Raw genomic sequence first — 20,131 nt, 5'->3', positions numbered from 1 at the left:
AGAGCTTTGATCTTGCTGGTATGCTTCCTCTAGGTCTAAAATTTGAACCTTTGGGTGCAAATAATTTCTGTGGGGAGGCCTAGAAGTTGAGAAAAAATTCCACTTAATAAAGTGGGAGTAAATCTGCACCCCTCTATCGTATGGTGGCTTGGGGATTAGAAAGTTGGGAATCTTCAATTCTACTCTTTAAGGGAAATGGCTATGGCGGTACCATCGGGAAGGAGACGCTCTTTGGAGAAATGTCATAAGCAAAATACGGGAGCATTTGGGGAGGATGGTGCTCTCATGAAGTAAGAGGAGCATACGGAGTGGGAGTTTGGAAATGTATCAGGAACGGATGGTAGATTTCTCCAACAATTTCAGAATTGAGGTGGGAAGGGGAACATGAACCAGATTCTGGTTTGACATATGATGTGGCGATATAGCCTTGAAGAATGCTTTCCCTTCGCTCTATAGGATCACGTTGGAAAAGGCTTCAGTGGCTGATAACATGGTCACTTCTGCTGGTTCCTTTCAATGGTTGGTGAGATTTACTTGAGCTGCCCAGGATTGGGAGGTGGGAGACATTTGAGAACTTTACAGGACACTATACGCGCTGAATCTAAAAGCTGAAGGGGAAGACAGGCTGCGTTGGAAGCACAACGGGAACAACAAATTCTCGGTCAGATCCTTCTACAATGTTCTGTCGCCACATTCCTCTATTGACTTCCCTTAGAAAAGTATTTAGAGGAGTCATGCTCCACTTAAGGTTGCTTTTTTCAGTTGGCTGGCCTCACATGGGAAAATGTTGACTATTTATAACATAAGAGAGCGAGGATTCCTTTTTTTTTTTTATAAGTAATAAGTTATTTTATTGATATAAAGGTAGGCATAGCCTAGGTACACTAGAAGTATACATGTGATTACACCTAGTTAGAAACTAGAAAAAGTTACAAGGAAATCATGAAAGCTATGACCATTCAAATCAATAGCAATGGCCCACACAAACAAAGTCTTCCAGAAAAAACTCCTAAACTCTTCCAAGGAGCGTTCATGATCCTCAAAAAGTCTCTCATTACGTTCGTTCCAAATACACCAGAGAATACAAATAGGGACCATCTTCCACATTGTTGTAATCTGTGGTGTCCCTGTGATCCCTTTCCAGCTTGCTAACAATTCGACCACCCTATCCTGCATCACCCATGCTATACCCATTCTACTGAGAAAAGAAGTCCAGATATCTCGAGCAAACTCACAATGTAGAAGCAGATGGTCCACCGTTTCACCACTTTTTCTGCACAAACAGCACCAGTCCACTGTGCAATTCTGAAAATCATGGGATAAACATCCTTCAAGGCCGTGTCTCCCAACCACACATCTTGCCAAAAGCTTATTCTACTACCATCCCCCAAACGCAGCCGAATATTACTAGCAAAAGAGCACCAACCTTTTCGTATATACTTCCATAGCCCCACTCCATATGTCCCCCTACCCTCTTTAGGACACCAACCCTCCCTTTCACTTCCATACTTCATATCAACCACCCCTTTCCATAAAGCTCCCATCTCATGGTTATAACGCCACAACCATTTTCCTAATAATGTCTTATTGAACGCCTTCACATTCCGGACCCCAATCCACCGTCTCTCAAAGGAGAACATACCTTTTCCCACCCTACGAAATGAAATTTAAACTCCTCTCCTAACCCATTCCACAAAAAATCACGTTGAAGCTTCTATATTCTAGAAGCAATACTAGCGGGGAGGGGAAATAAAGATAAGTAATAGGTGGGGAGATTGGATAAGGTACTCTTAATAAGTGTGATTCACCCCCATTTAGAAAATACAACCTTTTTCCACCCTGCCAACCTACTCTAAAATTTTCCAACACCCCCTCCCAAATTGTCTAGCTTTGAAAGAAGCCCCCAACGGGAGACCAAGGTATTTCAATGGCAACAAAGAAATCCCACATCCCAAAATATTCGCCAACCCTCCAATATTACTAACATCGCCAACTGCAACCATCTCCGTCTTTGCAAGATTAACCTTTAACCCGGATATCGCTTTAAAACAGAGTAAAATGGCCTTCAAAGATTGGATATGCCCTGCATTTGCCTCACAAAAAAGCAAAGTGTCATCTGCAAACAAAATGTGAGAAATAATGGTGGAGTCGTGGATATCTCCTACCGAGAAACCTGAAAAAAAATCCTCCTTCTACTGCCGCCAACACCATTCAACTTAGAGTCTCCATTATTAGGAAAAATAAAAGGGGTGATAGTGGGTCACTTTGTCGTAGACCCCGCGAGCTATTAAAGAAGCCCATGGGATCACCATTTACCAAAACTGAGAAGCGGACCGTTGACACACAATGCCTCATCCACTTCATCCATTTTTTTCCAAACCCACATCTCCTCAACATATACATCAGAAAATCCCAGTTAACATGATCATATGCCTTCTCCATATCGAGTTTGCATAAAATACCTGGAGCTCCTGACTTGAACCTGCTATCCAAACATTCATTAGCTATAAGAACTTGCCTCCCCCTCACAAAGACATTTTGAGACTTAGAGATAATCTTCTCCATGACCGTGCTTATCCTATTAGCAAGAACTTTGGCAAGTATTTTATACACACTGCCCACAAGACTAATCGGCCTGAAATCTTGTACCTCTCTTGCACTGACCTTTTTAGAGACTAGTGCAATAAAAGTAGCATTTAAGCTTTTCTCAAATCTGCCATAAGTGAAGAATTCTTGAAAATACAGCATTACTTCCCCTTGCACCACCTCCCAACAAGTCTTAAAAAAGGCCATAGTGAATCCATCCGGGCCTGGAGTTTTATCTTTATTCATTTTCCTGATTATTTCTTGTACCTCTTCCTCTTCAAATGGTCTCTCCGCCCAAGCCATACTATTTCAAAAGCTAGGCCATCTACCGTAGGCCTCCATGCATGAGGTTCCGATAACAAATTGATGAGGATATCTCCTATTAATGTTTTATTTATTTTATTAATGTCTTGTCTATTTTATTTAGGGTTTGTATTGCCCTACTACTTAAAGACATTTTCTATTTTGTTATTTTATTAATGTCTTGTCTATTTTATTTAGAGTTTGTATTGCCCTACTACTTAAAGACATCTGAAGGAATATTGGGAAGTAGTTATTTTTGAATGCAGAGTTGAGCGCTAGCCGCCTCCTTCTAGTCCCTCTTCGCTTTCTTCTTCTTCTTCTTCCTCTCTTCTCTTCTAGTTCATTTCTCTTCTCTATTTCCTATTACTCTGTTTCTACTCCTCCTCCTCACTTCTATCCTACATCATATTGGTATCAAGAGCCGGTTCTATTGTTTTCTCAAACAATACCGAACCACGCTGACAAAACATCCAGCACTATTCGTTTCATCTCCTTCCTCCGAAAACCAGAGCCGAAAACCAACCCACCCACCTGAGTTCCCTTCGTTCCAAGCCAAAACACAACCAAGTAAAATCGCCGCACCTCCTGAGCAGACTATCCCAATAAAACAATACAGACTTTGCCGAAACCACTAGACTTGAGGTAGACGACGCCGGAAACACGACATCTCAGCTCCGATTCTTCTCCCTCCACCAGACGTCTATCTCTCCCTCAGTTTCTCCTCTCGCGCGACTTCCAGCGCAGAAATAGCCGAAATAAAAAGAAAGAAAGAAAGGGAGCGGGGTGGCTTGTCCTTTCGCATGACTTTTCAACGATTGTGCACAGTTCTCAACGAGCAAAGGGAGTTTTACTATCTCTTTCTTTGGTTTTACACTATCGGTTTGTTTTGAAAATATATTAATTGTTTCTCTGTGTTGCTATTACCATAGTGAATTTAGCCAAACCCGCATTTGCTACGGCCAGATTTATTCAACACTTGGATTTTGTTTTACTTCCTACTTCTTATGTTCCCATTCTCACTTCCATAGCCTGAAGCTTTATTCTCATTTTTGCATTGATTGTCTTTCCAAAAAAAAAAAAAAAATTTCTTAAAACAAAAATATCAGCATTGCTATGTGATTGGATTTGTTTGATTGGCATTTGACCATTGCTTTGTTATTTTAAACATTAGCATTATTTGTTTGCCGTATTTTGGATTTACTTAATCCCAAAAAAAAAAAAAAAAAAGAGAAAAAAAAAAGACATTATTATTTGGCTTAGTTGATATTTTTCATTGCTTGCATTTATTGTTTATTGATCTCTCCATTGCACTTCATTTAGCGGGTGTTGCATTGCATGCAGTTGCGTAGTGGTCGTCTTGTCACCTTTAGTTCCAGTACCTTTACCATGGATCCTTCCCAATTTGATGCCCTCACTCGACAATTAGCTTAGCTAGCCAATAACCAGCAACATGTACAAACTCAATTAGTGGCTGTCCAAACTGAGATGACTGCTACTCGTGAGGAGAACAGGGACCTAGCTGCTAGGTTGAACAATTTTGAGGAACTCCCTCATTCGTCTGACAACTCTGAAGTGTCCCAAAATAGACGCTATCGTTGTCGACGAGGTGATCAACAACATGTCAGACATGATCGTGGGGGTAGGGATTATGATCGTGAGCGAGAACGAGACCATTACCGCCAAGGTACTCAGTTCCTTACTCGCCATGAAGAGCGTTTATTCAGAAACATTAAGCTAGAGGCCCCTACTTTTGATGGTTGCCTAGATCCTCGATTTTTTACTCAATGGATTAGGGATATGGATCGTTTCTTTACCTGGTATAGAGTCCCTAAGGATCGAAGAGTTCAATTTGCTAGCCTGAAACTAACTGGCACTGCCCAACTCTTTTGGGAAAGTGTAGAGGATCTCCTTGAGAGGCGCGCCTCCTGTTGGGAGTTGGGAAGAAATGAAACGTCGTCTTCAAGAGAAATACCTACCCCAATCTTACAGGAGTAATTTGCTGGACCAATGGAATGCCTTTACACAGGGCAATCGGCCAGTGACTGAGTATCACTCAATTTGATGAATTCCGAATGAGATGTCATATTGTTGAGGATGAGGCCATGACTTTGAGTAGGTTTAGACAAGGCTTAAAAGATGATCTTAGGCGAGAGCTCGTCCTTCGGGGTGTCGCTACACTTGACCATGCTTACTCTTTAGTTCGAGACTATGAGTCGGTTATGAGGACTCCGTATGGAAGGCGTGGTGACAACCGCCCTTCCATCACCCCAGCGCCCACCCTTTCCCCTAAGTCTCTCTTAGGACCTCCACCATCTAATGTTTCTCTCGCATGGGAAAATAAGGGTAAAGGTCCTGAAATTCCAAGGACTTCCTCCCGCTTGCAGTGCTTCAAATGTAAGGGTTTTGGCCACATTTCTTCCAATTGTCCTAGTCGAACCTTAGTCATTGAGGAACATGAGGGTATAGTTGATGAACCGTTAGAAGATCAAGTCTATGAGCCTAAGCTTGAGGAGTTTGGTGATTTAGGTGATGATGAGGATACCTTCTTAGGTTGTATCCGAACCTTTCCTGTGGATTTAAGTTCTATACCTCATGCTCCCGACACACCCAGATTAAGTGTTGTACGTTGCACCCTTACCCAACCAAAAGGTGCTGATGATTGGCGCCGTCATGCCATCTTTCATACTTATATCAAAATCAATGGTAAGGATTGTAAAATCATTGTGGATAGTGGGCGTTGCATTAATGCGGTTTCTGTGGCTACTGTGTCCCGTCTTGGATTACAACCAGTGCCTCACCCTCAGCCGTATAGTGTTTCTTGGGTTGATACCTCTTCCATAGCTGTGAAAGAGCGTTGTCTGGTGCCTATCCAGTTCTTAGAATATAAGGATCGTATATGGTGTCACGTCATTCCTATGGATGTCGGTCATGTCATTCTTGGCAGGCCTTGGTTATTCGACTTAGATGTGACCATCCATGGTCGATCCAATTCATGTTCCTTTGTGTTTAATGGAAAGAAGATTCATCTTAACTCTTTACCTCCAAAGCCTGTTGGTTCACAACAAACAAAGAAAATTGTGGAACGAAAAGGGTTAAATATCATTAACTCTACAGAGTTTGAGCGTGCACTCGTGAGTGCTTCTGTTGTGTTTGCTGTGGTTGTTATGGAGGTTCCATTGGCATATCCAATAGTGGCCCCTGATGAGGCCCAATCATTTTTTTAGGAGTTTCGGGATGTCTTCCCTAAAGACCTCCCTGACCACCTACCTCCTCTACGAGATATTCAACATGCCATAGATCTTGTCCTAGGAGCGTCCCTTCCAAACTTGCCTCATTATAGGATGAATCCCATTGAGCATGCTGAGCTCCAAAGACAAGTGGGTAAACTTCTTTACAAAGGTTTTATCCGTGAGAGTTTAAGTCCTTGTGCAGTTCCTGCCCTTTTGACTTCTAAGAAAGATGGTTCTTGGAGGATGTGCATAGATAGTCGTGCCATTAATAGGATCACAGTGAAATATCGATTTCCCATCCCTAGGCTTGATGATATGTTGGATATGATGGTTGGTGCCACAATATTTTCGAAGATTGATTTAAAGAGTGGGTATCACCAAATTAGGATTCGCCAGGGTGATGAGTGGAAGACTGCCTTCAAGACGAAGGACGACCTTTATGAGTGGTTGGTCATGCCTTTTGGACTAACCAATGCCCTAAGTACTTTTATGAGAGTGATGACACAAGCTCTTCGGCCTTTCATGGGTAAGTTCCTCGTCGTCTACTTTGATGACATTCTCGTTTACAGTAGGACTAAGGAACAACATCTAGATCATCTCACACAGGTTTGTTCCACTCTTCGTGAAACAAATCTGTATGCTAATGTGAAGAAATGCTCTTTCTTCACCGATCGGGTTGTCTTCCTAGGATTCATTGTGTCTTCTACTGGAGTATCTGCTGACTCCACAAAGATTTAGGCCATTGTTGGTTGGCCTGAGCCCAAGACTATACATGATGTCAGGAGTTTTCATGGTCTGGCTACATTTTATCGTCGTTTTATTAAGGGGTTTAGCACACTCATGGCTCCTATCACGGAGTGCATGAAGAGGGGAGAATTTCAGTGGACATCGGAAGCGGCTAAGGCTTTTAAGTTAGTCAAGAAACGAATGACGGAAGCTCCTGTCATGTGACTTCCTGATTTCTCCAAAGTTTTTGAGGTCGAGTGTGATGCTTCAAGGGTAGGAATAGGTGGAGTTCTTAGCCAGGAACGCCACCCTGTTGCTTATTTCAGTGAGAAGTTAAATGATGCCAAACAACGGTACTCTACCTATGATAAGGAACTGTACGCGGTTGTGCAAGCTTTGCGCTATTGGCGCCATTATTTGCTACCTCAGGAGTTTGTTCTTTATTCAGACCATGAGGCCCTCCGCTACCTCAATTTCCAGAAAAAATTGAATTCTAGGCATGGCCGATGGGTTGAATATTTGCAAGCTTATTCTTTTGCTTTAAAACATAGGAAGGGCGTTGAGAACCAAGCAGCTGATGCCTTGAGCTGCTGTATCTCCCTTTTGTCTATCATGAATGTCAAGGTCATAGGTTTTGAAAGACTTAAGGAAGAGTATGAGTCTTGTCCTATTTTAGGGATACTTTTCTCGCTTTGCAAAGCGGGCAGTCGGATACCACTGATGGTTTCCATTTGGAGGATGGTTATCTTTTTAAAACCAATAAGTTGTGCATCCCTCGGACTTCAGTTAGAGATTTTATAGTTTGGGAAGTTCATGCCGGAGGCTTGGTTGGACATTTTGGACGTGATAAGACCATAGAAGAGATTGAACGTCAATTCTATTGGCCTAGCTTGAAGAGAGATGTGGCTAAGATAGTTAGCACCTGTAACACTTGTCAATTAGCCAAACAAAAGAGACAAAATACTAGTCTCTACACACCCCTTCCTGTCCCTAATTGTCCTTGGCAAGACGTTAGTATGGATTTTGTGTTGGGACTTCCATGCACTCTGAAGAAGTATGATTCTATTTTTGTTGTAGTGGACCGTTTCTAGAAAATGGCTCACTTTATCCCTTGTAGCAAAACTTCAGATGCGTCTAAGGTCGCTAGGTTGTACTTAACGAGATTGTCAAATTGTATGGTCTTTCTAAGACTATTGTTTCAGATAGGGATGTTCGTTTCACAAGTCATTTTTGGAGAACCCTATGGCATATGGTTGGCACTAAATTGAAATTCTCCACTGCTTACCACCCCCAGACAAATGGTCAAACTGAAGTTGTTAACCGCAGTCTTGGCAACTTATTAAGATGTCTGGTCCAGGAGAATCTTAGGAATTGGGATTTGATCCTCCCTACAGCTCAGATTGCATATAACAGTTCGGTGAATTGGTCTATAGGTATGAGTCCCTTTGAAGTTGTTCATGGCTACAAACCTAGGAAGCCTTTAGACCTTATTCCCATGTCTCCTCATGCTCATGTATCTGTGTCAGCTGAGGCTTTTGTTCAACATCTTCATGACTTGCATATTGAGATCAATAAACAACTTGAGGCCAGTAATGCATCATATAAACTGCGAGCTGATTTGCATAAACGACATGTTGAATTTAAAGTTGGGGATTATGTTGAATTAGACCGGAACGGCGTCCACCTGGATCCACTTCCAAATTGCAAGCACGTAGTGCTGGTCCTTTTAAAATTTTAAAGCGTGTTGGTCCAAATGCATATATTATTGATCTTCAATCACATTTTGGTTACCACTCTACTTTCAATGTTGAGGACTTAGTTGCTTACAAAGGCCATTTCAATCCCTCCAGTGATCCTTTTCTGCCTCCATCTGTGAACCCTGACCCTGAACCTTTTGTCACTCCTAATCGACTACCATCTATCACAGCACACAAAGATAAAATTGATACTATTCTAGATGAACAGATTGTGTTGACCAATGATGGAGAGGTTCAGTGTTTCCTTGTTCGTTGGGTCGATCGACCAGATTCTGATTGTACATGGATTCCCAGAGAGACACTCCAGCAGCTTGATCCAGATTTGTTGGAGCTTTATCGGAGCCAGCATGATCTTCCTTTGCCCGGGTCACCAGCCACCTGTTCTAGAGAAGTGGGTAGGGACACCAGATTCAGACCTCCACTCACACGTGCTTATGGCCGTCAGAAGAAGCGTGCTCAACCACTTAGCTTATGGTTGGGTGATTGATTGAAGCCTTAGTGTGACGCTTCAACTCAACAGAGTCAAGCTTTTCCACCCCGGGAGAGTTGATGAGGACATCTCCTATTAATGTTTTATTTATTTTATTAATGTCTTGTCTATTTTATTTAGGGTTTGTATTGCCCTACTACTTAAAAACATCTGAAGGAATATTGGGAAGTAGTTATTTTTTAATGCAGAGTTGAGCGCTAGCCTCCTCCTTCCAGTCCCTCTTCGCTTTCTTCTTCTTCCTCTCTTCTCTTCTAGTTCATTTCTCTTCTCTATTTCCTATTACTCTGTTTCTACTCCTCCTTCTCACTTCTATCCTACATCACAAATGTTCAAAATGCCCTACCACATGCTCCTTTATCTCAACCTGATTTGAAATACATCTCCATCTATGTTCAAGGACTCAATGGAGTTAAACCTCCTATGTGCATTGGCAATGCGATGAAAAAACTTTGTGCTTTTATCCCCCTCCTGAAGCCACAAAGCCCTTGACTTTTATCTCCACGAAATCTCCTCCATTAGGGTTAATCTTTCTAATTCAGAAACTACTTGACATTTTCTATTATTTTCTTCCCCTACACCCTTCAAGCCTTGTAACTCTTGAAACAAACTCTTCTTCTGTAAGGTTACGTCACCAACTACCTGTTCATTCCAAGTCTTCAAGTCCTTCTTCAAGGCTTTCAACTTTTCAGCCAATACATAACTCGGATTGCGCTCAAGAAGGTATGAATTCCACCATTGCTTGACCAAATCCACAAAGTCATTCAACTTTAACCACATATTCTCAAACTTGAACGGCCTTCTACCCCCTTGAATACCACCGCAGTCTAACATAACAGGGAAGTGATAAGAGCATATCCTTGGAAGCCTAGTCTGACTTACATCTGGGTATTGTGTCTCCCACGAGGTAGAAATGAGAAATTTGTCCAGTCTTGACCAGGTTTGATTATTAGACCAAGTGTAATCACCTCCCATTAACAGTAAGTCCATAAGACCTACCTCAAAAATGAAATCCGCAAAATCCACCATAGCTTGATTTTGTCGTCCCTCCCCTGATCTTTCCCTAGAAAATCTTGTCACATTAAAATTCCCACCTATACACCATGGGACCTCCCACCAAGAACATAGGCCAGCAAGCTCATCCTAAAGCAACCTCCTCTCACTGTCCAAATTAGGACCATATACCCCAATAAACGCCCATAAAAAATCATCTTCAACATTTTTAAAAGAACACTCCACCGAGTATTCTCCCACAAACTCATCACTATTCTCCACCACCCTCTTATTCCACATAATCAAAATTCCACCCGAGGCCCCTTTCGAAGGTAAATATGTCTAGCCTACATATTGACAACTCCATAAGCTCCTAATAATTCTTCTAGTAATAAGCTTCAACTTTGTTTCCTGCAGGCAAATGATGTCCACTTTCCATTGCCTTAATAAAGCTCTTATTCACAGATGTTTATTAAACTCGTTCAGCCCCCTAACATTCCAACACAAAATTTTGGGCTTCATTTATCAACTGTTCCAACCCTCCCCTTGTTTATTCCACGACTTGCACTCCCCTCCTTTCCATCATAATTAATGGACCACGTCAACCTCTTCAGCTCCCTATCTCTTTTTGACCCTGCACCATGTTGTCTTGCTTTAATGGCTATAATCAATGCCTTAAACTGATCTTCATAGCCCTTGCATGAAATTCCCGTGCAACTTTGAAGTTCCTCTACCTTTTCAATACCCAATCATCTGAAAGAGTAGGAAGAATCATCCTTATTGGGATAGGATCCACTCCTGCAGACTCCTCCCCCTCTGTAGAGCATTTACGTGTATCAAGCATCATCAACTGACCTTCCCCTACTATCTCTGATGTGCTCCCACACTCCACAGCAACAATAAGATCTGATCAAACTCCCTCAAAAAGCTTACTGTGGGCCAAAACCAAAGGCATATCCAGATGGACCTGTCCCGAGAACAACAGATCCAAAGGCATCCCATGACTCACCGAAAGGTTCTGTGGCAGCCCAGATGAGGTCGAAGACCCATCATCGAAAATGCTTAGTTCCAAACCTTCCCCTTCAATGATTTCCCCCACCTCCACCACCGACGGTTGTATTGCCACTGTCGAGCCACCATTTGAGTCGCCATATGCCGTCGCACTATTCTGTGCCAGCCCCTGCCCAAGACTTGATCTTGGTGTATGTGTTTCGGGCCCCTCCAGAGAACCCGAAACAACTAAAACTATGGGGAGACTTCTTGGAAACTACGTCACTGTCGACGACGATGCTTCCGCCGAAGCCACTATGTCCTTCGGTGCCGTCGACTGAGGTTTCCCCGGCATCGTTGTTGCTGACCCAGCCCTTGATGGGCCTGCTGTGTGAAGTGGTTTCTTCCTCCAGAAGGAGGACGCCTGTGGAGTGGGCTCGGGCCTTTGAGCTAGCCCAACTCCTGCGCAATTATCCTGGGCCTTCCCTTCGGGCCCACCATCCTGGCCCACTCCCTTCAGTTTCTTATTCCCTGTTTCGAGCCCACTCCCCAAGCCCAGCCCCAATACTTCTTTTCCCAAAACGCACCGTATAAGCCCCTTTACTTTAATATTCATCTCCTCCAACGATGCCTCCATATCCCATAACTCCTTCAATATGGTTACCTCTACTTGCCCAGACCACCTGCCACTTCCGTCTTGTCTCTGATTTTCTCCCAAAACAGAAAGATCACCTGCCCGTAATAGGCCTGCCATATCTGACTTTCGCACGTCTCGAGTTGACATTGAAGTGGTGCTTTATGTGTAAAAGCATTGGAGAAACAGTGGATCATTTTCTTTTACACTGTAAAGTGGGTCAAGGATTTATGGGAGTATATCTTCTCTAGGCTTGGCATTGCTTGGGTCATGCCCAGGAAGGTGGCTGATTTATTGTTATGTTGGAGAGGAATTCAGGGTAATTGTCGAATAGCGGCTGTTTGGAAGATGGTGCCTCTATGTTTAATGTGGTGTACTTGGAACAAACGGAATGGATGCTGCTTTGACAACAGGGAACAGTTGATGGAAGGGCTTAGGGGCTTTTTCTACCATACATTGTTACTCTGGGCTTCAGCCATTGTATTGAATGGGACTAGCCTTATGACTTTATACTGATTTTCACAGCACTTAGCTTGTTTAAGTTCATCTCTTGTATACTTCTGGTGTAGCTGGGCTATGCCTAGTTATGTGATTAATAAAATTTCTTACTTATAAAAAGAAAAAAAAAACAATTTCTAGGGCTAATCAGAGTGGGAGAATTTCTCAAATTATCTTGAGGTGCACTTGCAGAAAACTCATTACTGAGGGCTAGGTAACCTTGAGGTTAGTTAGGACTTTTTTTGGGTCACCCGGTGCCAACAAAAAGAAAAGAAGTTCTCCCACCATAAGTAAATATATCTAGAACATAAAAAATGCAGTTAATGCTGCTCAAGAAAAGCTATGAATGTCCATCTTGTTTTAGATAAGCCAAATTAACAGAATCTCTGCATGTTTAATGTTCAGTATTGCTCCTATAGTTTGTGCAGCACCATAATAGTTTCTCATCTTCTCATTGTATGAATTGCTACTAGTATTCAGCGTTGATGCTCACATGATCCTAAGCTTTGCCAGTATTGCATTACTAATGGATTTATTGAACTGGCAGGGAGGGGATGGTAATTGTAGTGCACATTCACTTTCAGACTCTGATTTGCGCACTCTAGAGCTGTTGAAAGAGGAGAATCATGAGTTGAGGAAAAGGTACCCGTTTTGTCTCTCTAAAACAGTACATATTTACTGCTCTATCTGCGGCATTCTTGCAAATTACATTTATTACTTTCCCCCTTTTTCCCCTTGCGGTGTAGATTAGAGAAAAAGGAGGGAGAGGTTTTGGGCGAATTGCTAAGTGATTTGCAGCATGAAAGAGACAAGTGTAAATCTCTTGAAACTCAGGTACGCACATTTACCTGCCTCTCTGGTTCCTATGCTGGATGATGGAAAACCAACTTTTTTTAAGTGATGATGATTCTGTTTTTTTCAGATACTCATTAATATATTTTCTTGTACACTTTTGTTTAATTAGGATCAGTTCTTCATAACTGCCTGTTGTTAAATGAATGGAAGATAGAACTAGAAGTGAGATTCTAAATAGCGTGAAATAATTGTGGGAGGTTATGTGAGATCTATAGATTATGTTACCCCAACAGCAGTTAATTGCTCAAAGCTGTTATGTAATAATCGGTTATCTTATTACTTCTAATCTAAATAACTCCATGCTCTTTGATTAGCTCCGAACTGTGCTTGGAAAGATCGAGGAATTGAACAATGAACAAGAAAGTCTAATTGACATATTTGCAGAGGAGAGGGATCGAAGAGAGAACGAGGAGAAAGGTCTGAAAAAGAAGCTACAGGTTCAATACTTTCACCACCCTGCTTCTGTCCTTATTTTCTTTCTTGTATGCCTGTACTTCTAAGTGTCTGAGATTCCTTTACCTCTCCCTTGTAGGATGCAAATCATACCATCCAAGAATTGCGAGACAGGATAAGGCAGCTAGAAAAAAATGTAGCCTTCTAACAGCAAACCAGAATGTTGAGAACCCAAAGCTACACTTCCTCTTTGCTTTCACCAGAAGGTTGTTTGACTGTATAGAACGTGATCAGCAGGCCCAGTGTTTTATGATGACTTGGCTAATCAGAGGTTAAGTTTGCAAAGCTTTCTTAGATATAGGGTTTTTCTTTTGTAAAGTTGGCCGATGCTGGCCTTTGGTAGTCTAGAAAGGTAATGGAAACAGAGACATGAGCTATGTAGAGCTGCGGGCACCAATGATGGTGTCAAATTTTGAGTTATAAAAGGTATAAAATGTGCATGTAATTCATGAAGTTTTTCATCACTCCATCATAATCCATTGCCTGTATAATTTTCAAAGCATTTTCTTTGATTTCTATTAATTCACATCACCATTGTACTTCTAAAACAAAAATTAACACAACCATAATTCCTCTAATTAGTTTTATCATTTAATATTGTCATAAAACCATTATTTTCTTTAATTGCAAACATTTAATTACTTCGTGCTTTTATTGACAAAAGATCTTTGGTTTTCTATTCCTTTCAATTTTAAAACTATCAATCTCTTGCTTTCTGTAGGGTTGAGCAAAAATCCGGAAATCCAACTCCAAATTTGGTTCCGATCTGATTTCGACAAAATGGACTCAAAGTCGGATTTCTTTTTAAGTTTTTCAATCAGAGGTGTCGCTAAACTGACTTCGACTCCGACGGAGACTTTATGATTCGATTTTGACTTTGCACTCCTACTTCGATTTCAACTCTGAATCCGATTATGATATTGTATATATGTTATAAAAATATGTATTTATCTATATATTTATCATATAACTAGTATAGTTATATAGTTATATAACTAGAACTTGTATAGTTAAATTCAATAATATACTAGTATGAGTTAATTATTATAAAATAACATACTTATGTCATAATATAAATAGATTAACGATGGTTTAGCATATGTAAACATCATAGTATTACTACCATACATAATCAAGTATAGAAATAAGTTAGATACTAGTATTTAAATAAGTCTAGTAATAATAAGTTGATAACATAACTAATTTCTTAAAGTATAATAACATGTAATTAGACACTATAGTACAAATCTTGTATAGAAATAAATTCAACATTAGTATAGAAATAACTAATAAGTCGAATATAATAAGTTAATAACAAAATGTAATACTATAGTATAATAACATATAATTAGACACTAAAAATAACATCATGTAATATTATAGTATGATAACACGTAATTCGACACTATAGTATAAGTCTAGCATAAAAATATATTAGATATTAATATAGAAGTAAATTAGCAGTGAATGATTTAGTTTTCAGTTTTAATTTTTTTCGAAAAATTGATACTTGAAAACCTATAAAAAAAATCCTTTTTAAATGGGCAAAATATGAAACAAAAAAAAAAAAAAAGAAGAAGAAACCAAAGTTGAAAGCCCAAATTTGATTCTGCTCTAACAAGTTGGAGTCGGAGTCGGAGTCGGAGTCAGATCGAAACCTACACAAATCAGAGTCGGTAGATTCTCTTTAGAGTCAGATTTAAGAGAATTTGCCGACTCCAACTAAGTCTGTACTCACCCCTAACTTTCTCCTCTAATGCCATCTCATATTAGTCCACGCCTTAACTCTTCTCTTACATTTAGGTTTCTATTTGTCACCGATATAATTTTTGAAGTATTTTCTTTGCTCTTTATTTTAATATTATTATTAGTTTATTGTGTGAAGGGGTAAAATACACAAGGCCTAGAATGATTATCAAGGTTCAGCTTTTCAAGGGGTCATCACTGGAAGACAAATGAAGAGAGAGGGAAAGGGGACAAGAAGGGACAAGGGGGTGAGGTTGTCAAGAGGCAACGAGGAGTCAGGAAAAAGTAGAAAATGGAGAGACGGTCAGACACGCTAAACAGACATTCCTCAACCCTACCGAGGTGCACACAAGTAGAGGGTTAGATAAAAGGGACAATGAGCCTATGGTCTCGAGGACTTTTCTTTTGACTTCGACTTCTTCTACAACTTGAGAGCTACAGAGAGAACCTCTTCTCCAGCCAGTAGATCTACATCTCCCATTGTGCAGTGATAATGAGAGGCTATGAGAGACTGTAAACACACATATTATAGTGGAATATTCTCTCCCCAAACCCTCGTGGACGTAGGCTTAGCGCCGAACCACATCAATCCATATGTTAATCTCTTCTTATTTTCTCTACATTTAAATATTGTTTCTGACACCGTACAACCTCACCAGACCATTGCCGGGGGCTCCAAACAACACTGATTGAGACCCATCCAACCTCAGCGCGTCCCGAGAATGGATCTTTCTTCCCTTTCGGGTTGCGCCGTTTTTAGGCGTTAACAGTGGCGCCGTCTGTGGGATCGAGATTTTTTTTGTATCGGAAGAGCTAAATAATCTCCGAAGGAGTAGATGAAAGTTTCCAGATAAGTATCTTTAGTCTTTCCACTTTTATTTTTATGGAAAACACTACTGCAGTAAAGGGGCGATTAAAAGTGTACTGCACTTTTTATACATCCAGCATGTAGGGTCGAGGTCCCGAACGCCCCAGGCACTTGAGCTTAAATAGCGCCCACCACTCCCTGTGCTTTTAAGTACATATTAGATTTAAATGAGCAGTGTAAAGACCGCTCAAGAATATACACTGGGCTCATGCATGTACACAGAGAACGGGCACTGTGCCCATGCACGTTCGAACTGTGCATGGCACGCATAGTGCCATGCACAGTGCGCAACGGGTGCAAGTCGCCATGCACACAGGAGCCTCGTGGCACCTCGCTGCGAGACCCACTAACTCGCCGGCTATCACCACATGGACCGCCGGCGGTTTCTGTCTCCACATGTCCTCGTGCGCTCGAGGAGCCTACGACCCACTGTCCGTGGGCCCAGCTGTGGAGACTGGTGGCTACTGTGAGAGCCGCTGACATGTTTTGTTGAGGCCACGGAGTTCACCTGCTAGGAAGATTGCGCACGCCGTGCACAGTGGACCAGGGGTGCACATTCCCCGAGCGCCCTGAAGGGAGCCCCACCTCTCGTGGCTCCAACAAGTCGGCAGGCAGCTATCTGCCATTGCCAGGAGTACCGCCTGCAAAGTCTATCCCGGCCTAAGTGCCTTCGGCATGCCCTTATGTACGGCGGGCAACAATGGCCTTCAGCCATGTACTCCGTGCACGTAGCAGGCTCACGGCAAACTGTCGTGAGCCTCTTGATCCCGCCGGCGGTCACCACTTAGACCACTGGCATCCTCTGCCGTCTAAGGGGTGGTCCCCGACCACCACGGTTGACCCCGGTGGCCCCTCGGCCATGCACCCAGTGCACCGGACTCCTCAGCCAACTCACGGCTGAGTTCTCCTTGCCCCTTCATGGCCACCGCATGTCGACCATGCTCAACAAGCAGGACTCCACAACCACTACACGTCAGCAATGCTCAGCGGGTAGGACTCCATGACCACTACACGTCAGCCATGCTTAGTGGGCAGGACTACATGATCACTACACGTTGGTCATGCATCGCAGACAGGGCTCCACGGTCTCCCCTCCATGGCCATGGGCTCGTTGCTCAACCTCCTTGGCCATCCAATGGCCACAGCTAGTCTCCTCAGCAAGTGCCCCCGACCAGAGATCTCCTCGATTAGCGATGACTTATCATCCAGACTCCACGGCCATGCATGCACCTCGGTCAAAAATACTCATCACCCGCCTACTCCACATCTGCTTGGACTCGCCTCATCTGTACGAGTTGTAAAAAATAAAACAAATGGAAATAAAAATGAGGATTGAGGAAAATAAGAAATGGCAAACAGCAGCAAGCAATTTCGGTTTAGCAGCGGGCAAACAACAACATGCAAAAAAAAATGGAAATGAGAATAAAAATAAGGAGCAAGGAAGAGAAGAAATGACAAACAGCAGGGGGCAAAAATAAGTCCTAGCAGCTAAGCACTCTAGTTTCTCCCCCTCAAAACTTATGTGAATTCTGTTTTACTAACATAGCAATTTCCTGTGGTGAGAAACACTAGCTGTACGGCCCGACATAGAATCTCCATCAACTACTTACCTTCCTCGTGAGCGTCAACAGGCGGGAGTAAGTCCAATGATAGACTGCCCAAGCAACGTACCTCGCACGGGAATGAAGGATTTAATGCCTAAGGCTGCTCTACCCCTCCCGCGATGGAGTGCGGGTCCAGTCCCAAAGGCCCGAAGGCTTACCTCGACCTCAGCTGCGACGAAGTGTGGGTTTAGCGCCAGTCTGATCCAAACTTACCATTCATTGCGATGTCAACAGGTGGGAGCGGGTCTAGTCCCAAACTGTCCGAATAGCCTACCTCTCATGAAGGTTGATAGGAGAGTAGGCGGCTCAACCTCTTCGTTCGAGAGAGCGGGACTTGCCCTCTCGGGGGCCTGAAAAATTATCCCGACCCCCATCACGGCGAAGGAGTGGACTAGCAACATCGTTGTGTGAATTACCTCCCCTACAGGGTACTAGAGGGAAATGTAGGCCTAAAGGTTGCCTTATCTCTCTTGCAGCAAAGTGTAGGTCAGCCCTCGACTACCCGAAGATGAATACTTACCTTCCTCGTGAGCGTCAACAGGTGGTAGTGGGTCCAGTGACAGACTGACCGAACAACATACCTCTAGCAGGACCAAAGGGATAAGTGTAATGCCTAAGGTTGCTCTACCCCTCCTGCGATGGAGAGTGAGTCCAGCCTCCCCACCCCTCAACGGAATCTCCATCAACAACTTACCTCCATGCAAGACGAAAGGGATGAGTGTAATACCTAAGGCTGCTCTATCCCTCTAGTGGAGGAGTGCAGTTAAACCTTCAGCTACCTGAAGATAGAATCTCCACCAACAGAATCTCCATCAGCAACTTACCTCCCTGCGAGGCGAGAGTGTAATGCCTAAGGTTGCTCAATCCCTCTCGCGAAGAAGTGCGGGTTAGCCTTAGACTACCCGAAGATGGAATCTCCATCAACGGAATCTCCATCAATGGAATCTCCACCAACGGAAACTCCATCAATGAAATCTCCACCAATGGAGTCTCTTGCAATGGAACTTCATCTCCAGCAACAGAATGCCAAACTGATAGAGCCACAAACCTACACTTCACCCTAGAAAGACAGCTCAGGTTCGTAAATTTCACACTTGTGATTGTAAAATATTTGCATTAACAAGTTTGAATTTTGTAGTATCTTCTACTTACCTTCCAGTGAGGGTCAATAGGCGAGTCCAGTCTTAAGGCAACCCAGCCTGCCTCACGGGAAAGTGCGGATTCAGTCTTTCGACTACCCGACATTACTTTTGAGACATCATAGTGCGGTCGGACGTCTTCTACTTACCTTCCCATGAGGGTCAACAGGCAGGTCCAGCCTTAGGGTGGCTCAGCCTGCCTCACGATGAAGTGCGGGTTCAATCTCTCGACTGCCCGACATTACTTTCGAGACAACATAGCGTGGTCGGACATCTTCTACTTGCCTTCCTGTGAGGGTCAATAGGCAGGTCCAGCCTTAAGGTGACTCGACCTGCCTCACGACGAAGTACAGGCTCAGTCTTTCGACTGCTCGACATTACTTTCGAGACAGCATAGCGCGGTCGAACATCTTTTATTTACCTTCCTTCTGCTTTAAGGCAGCCCGGCTTGCCTCACAAAGAAGTGTGGGTTCAGTCTTTTGACTGCTCGACATTACTTTTAAGACAGCATATCCACCAGCAAACACCAAGTGTTCGCACTCGTGCCATAATCGCTGCCAACGGGTTACCTTCGAGAACAAGCCTCCGGGATTAACATGCCTCCGAGCTCCACAATTGGCTGTAGTGGACCCAGAAGGTCGACGGGCTCCCTGGCCACTTCGTGCGGGTCACAACAAACATAATCTTACATTAATTGTAATTTACATCGAAAAAGGAAAATTCACCAGCATCATCAAAAATAAAAATGCCAGGAAAACTTATGCTTTTCGACAAGACTTAGGGTGAGTCCAGTCTTATAAACTGCTTGACTCGTTTTACCATTTTTATAAAAATTCAATAGGTGGGAAAGGTCAAGGACCGCTCGGCCTCCTAGGTGTCTGAATAGGCAAGCAAGTCACTTGACAATTTGGCCAACTTTCGTAGCATCTTACGCGGTCGAGCCCATCTCCCGCCATAGCCAAGCTACGTGCTCACACCCTACATGTCCATGTGGTCGAGCCTATCTCCCAGTTACCTTGCCAGGACGGGTTTCGTGCTCGCACTCCATGCAATTGAGCCTACCTCCCACTTACCTCGCCTGCCAGGCTTTGCGCTCATGCTCCATGTGGTCGAGATTACCTCCCACTTACCTCGCCAGCCATGCTTCGCGCTCGTGCTCCATGCGGTCGAACCTATCTCCCGCTTATCTCATCAAGACATGTTCGCTCCCTACGTATCTCTATGAGGTCTAGCCCATCTCCCGCGCTTGAAAATCTTTACTT

At 43.0% G+C, this 20,131-nt stretch overlaps 1 protein-coding gene across 2 annotated transcripts in view; it reads left to right on the top strand.

The window, feature by feature from the left end:
- LOC108990751 (protein MICRORCHIDIA 7-like) overlaps positions 1-14,387 on the top strand; it is a 28,616-nt gene extending 14,229 nt beyond the window's left edge. The window contains exons 17-21 of one of the 2 annotated variants that reach the window (XR_001996045.2): positions 12,752-12,846; positions 12,951-13,038; positions 13,374-13,496; positions 13,592-13,783; positions 14,234-14,387. Coding sequence is in view for 1 of the 2 variants with exons in the window: in XM_018964819.2 (XP_018820364.2) it covers positions 12,752-12,846; positions 12,951-13,038; positions 13,374-13,496; positions 13,592-13,660 (375 nt within the window). In the remaining variant the exon portion in view is untranslated. Of the gene's footprint in view, positions 1-12,751; positions 12,847-12,950; positions 13,039-13,373; positions 13,497-13,591; positions 14,020-14,233 lie in introns of those variants that run through there. The other variant, XM_018964819.2, reaches the window with a different exon arrangement.
- Positions 14,388-20,131: the final 5,744 nt, after the last annotated feature.

The sequence above is a fragment of the Juglans regia genome, chromosome 9, assembly GCF_001411555.2.
Source record: "Juglans regia cultivar Chandler chromosome 9, Walnut 2.0, whole genome shotgun sequence".
Lineage (NCBI taxonomy): Eukaryota > Viridiplantae > Streptophyta > Magnoliopsida > Fagales > Juglandaceae > Juglans > Juglans regia.
The sequence above is the reverse complement of the archived record's forward strand: the minus strand, read 5'-3'. Positions and strand labels throughout refer to the sequence as shown.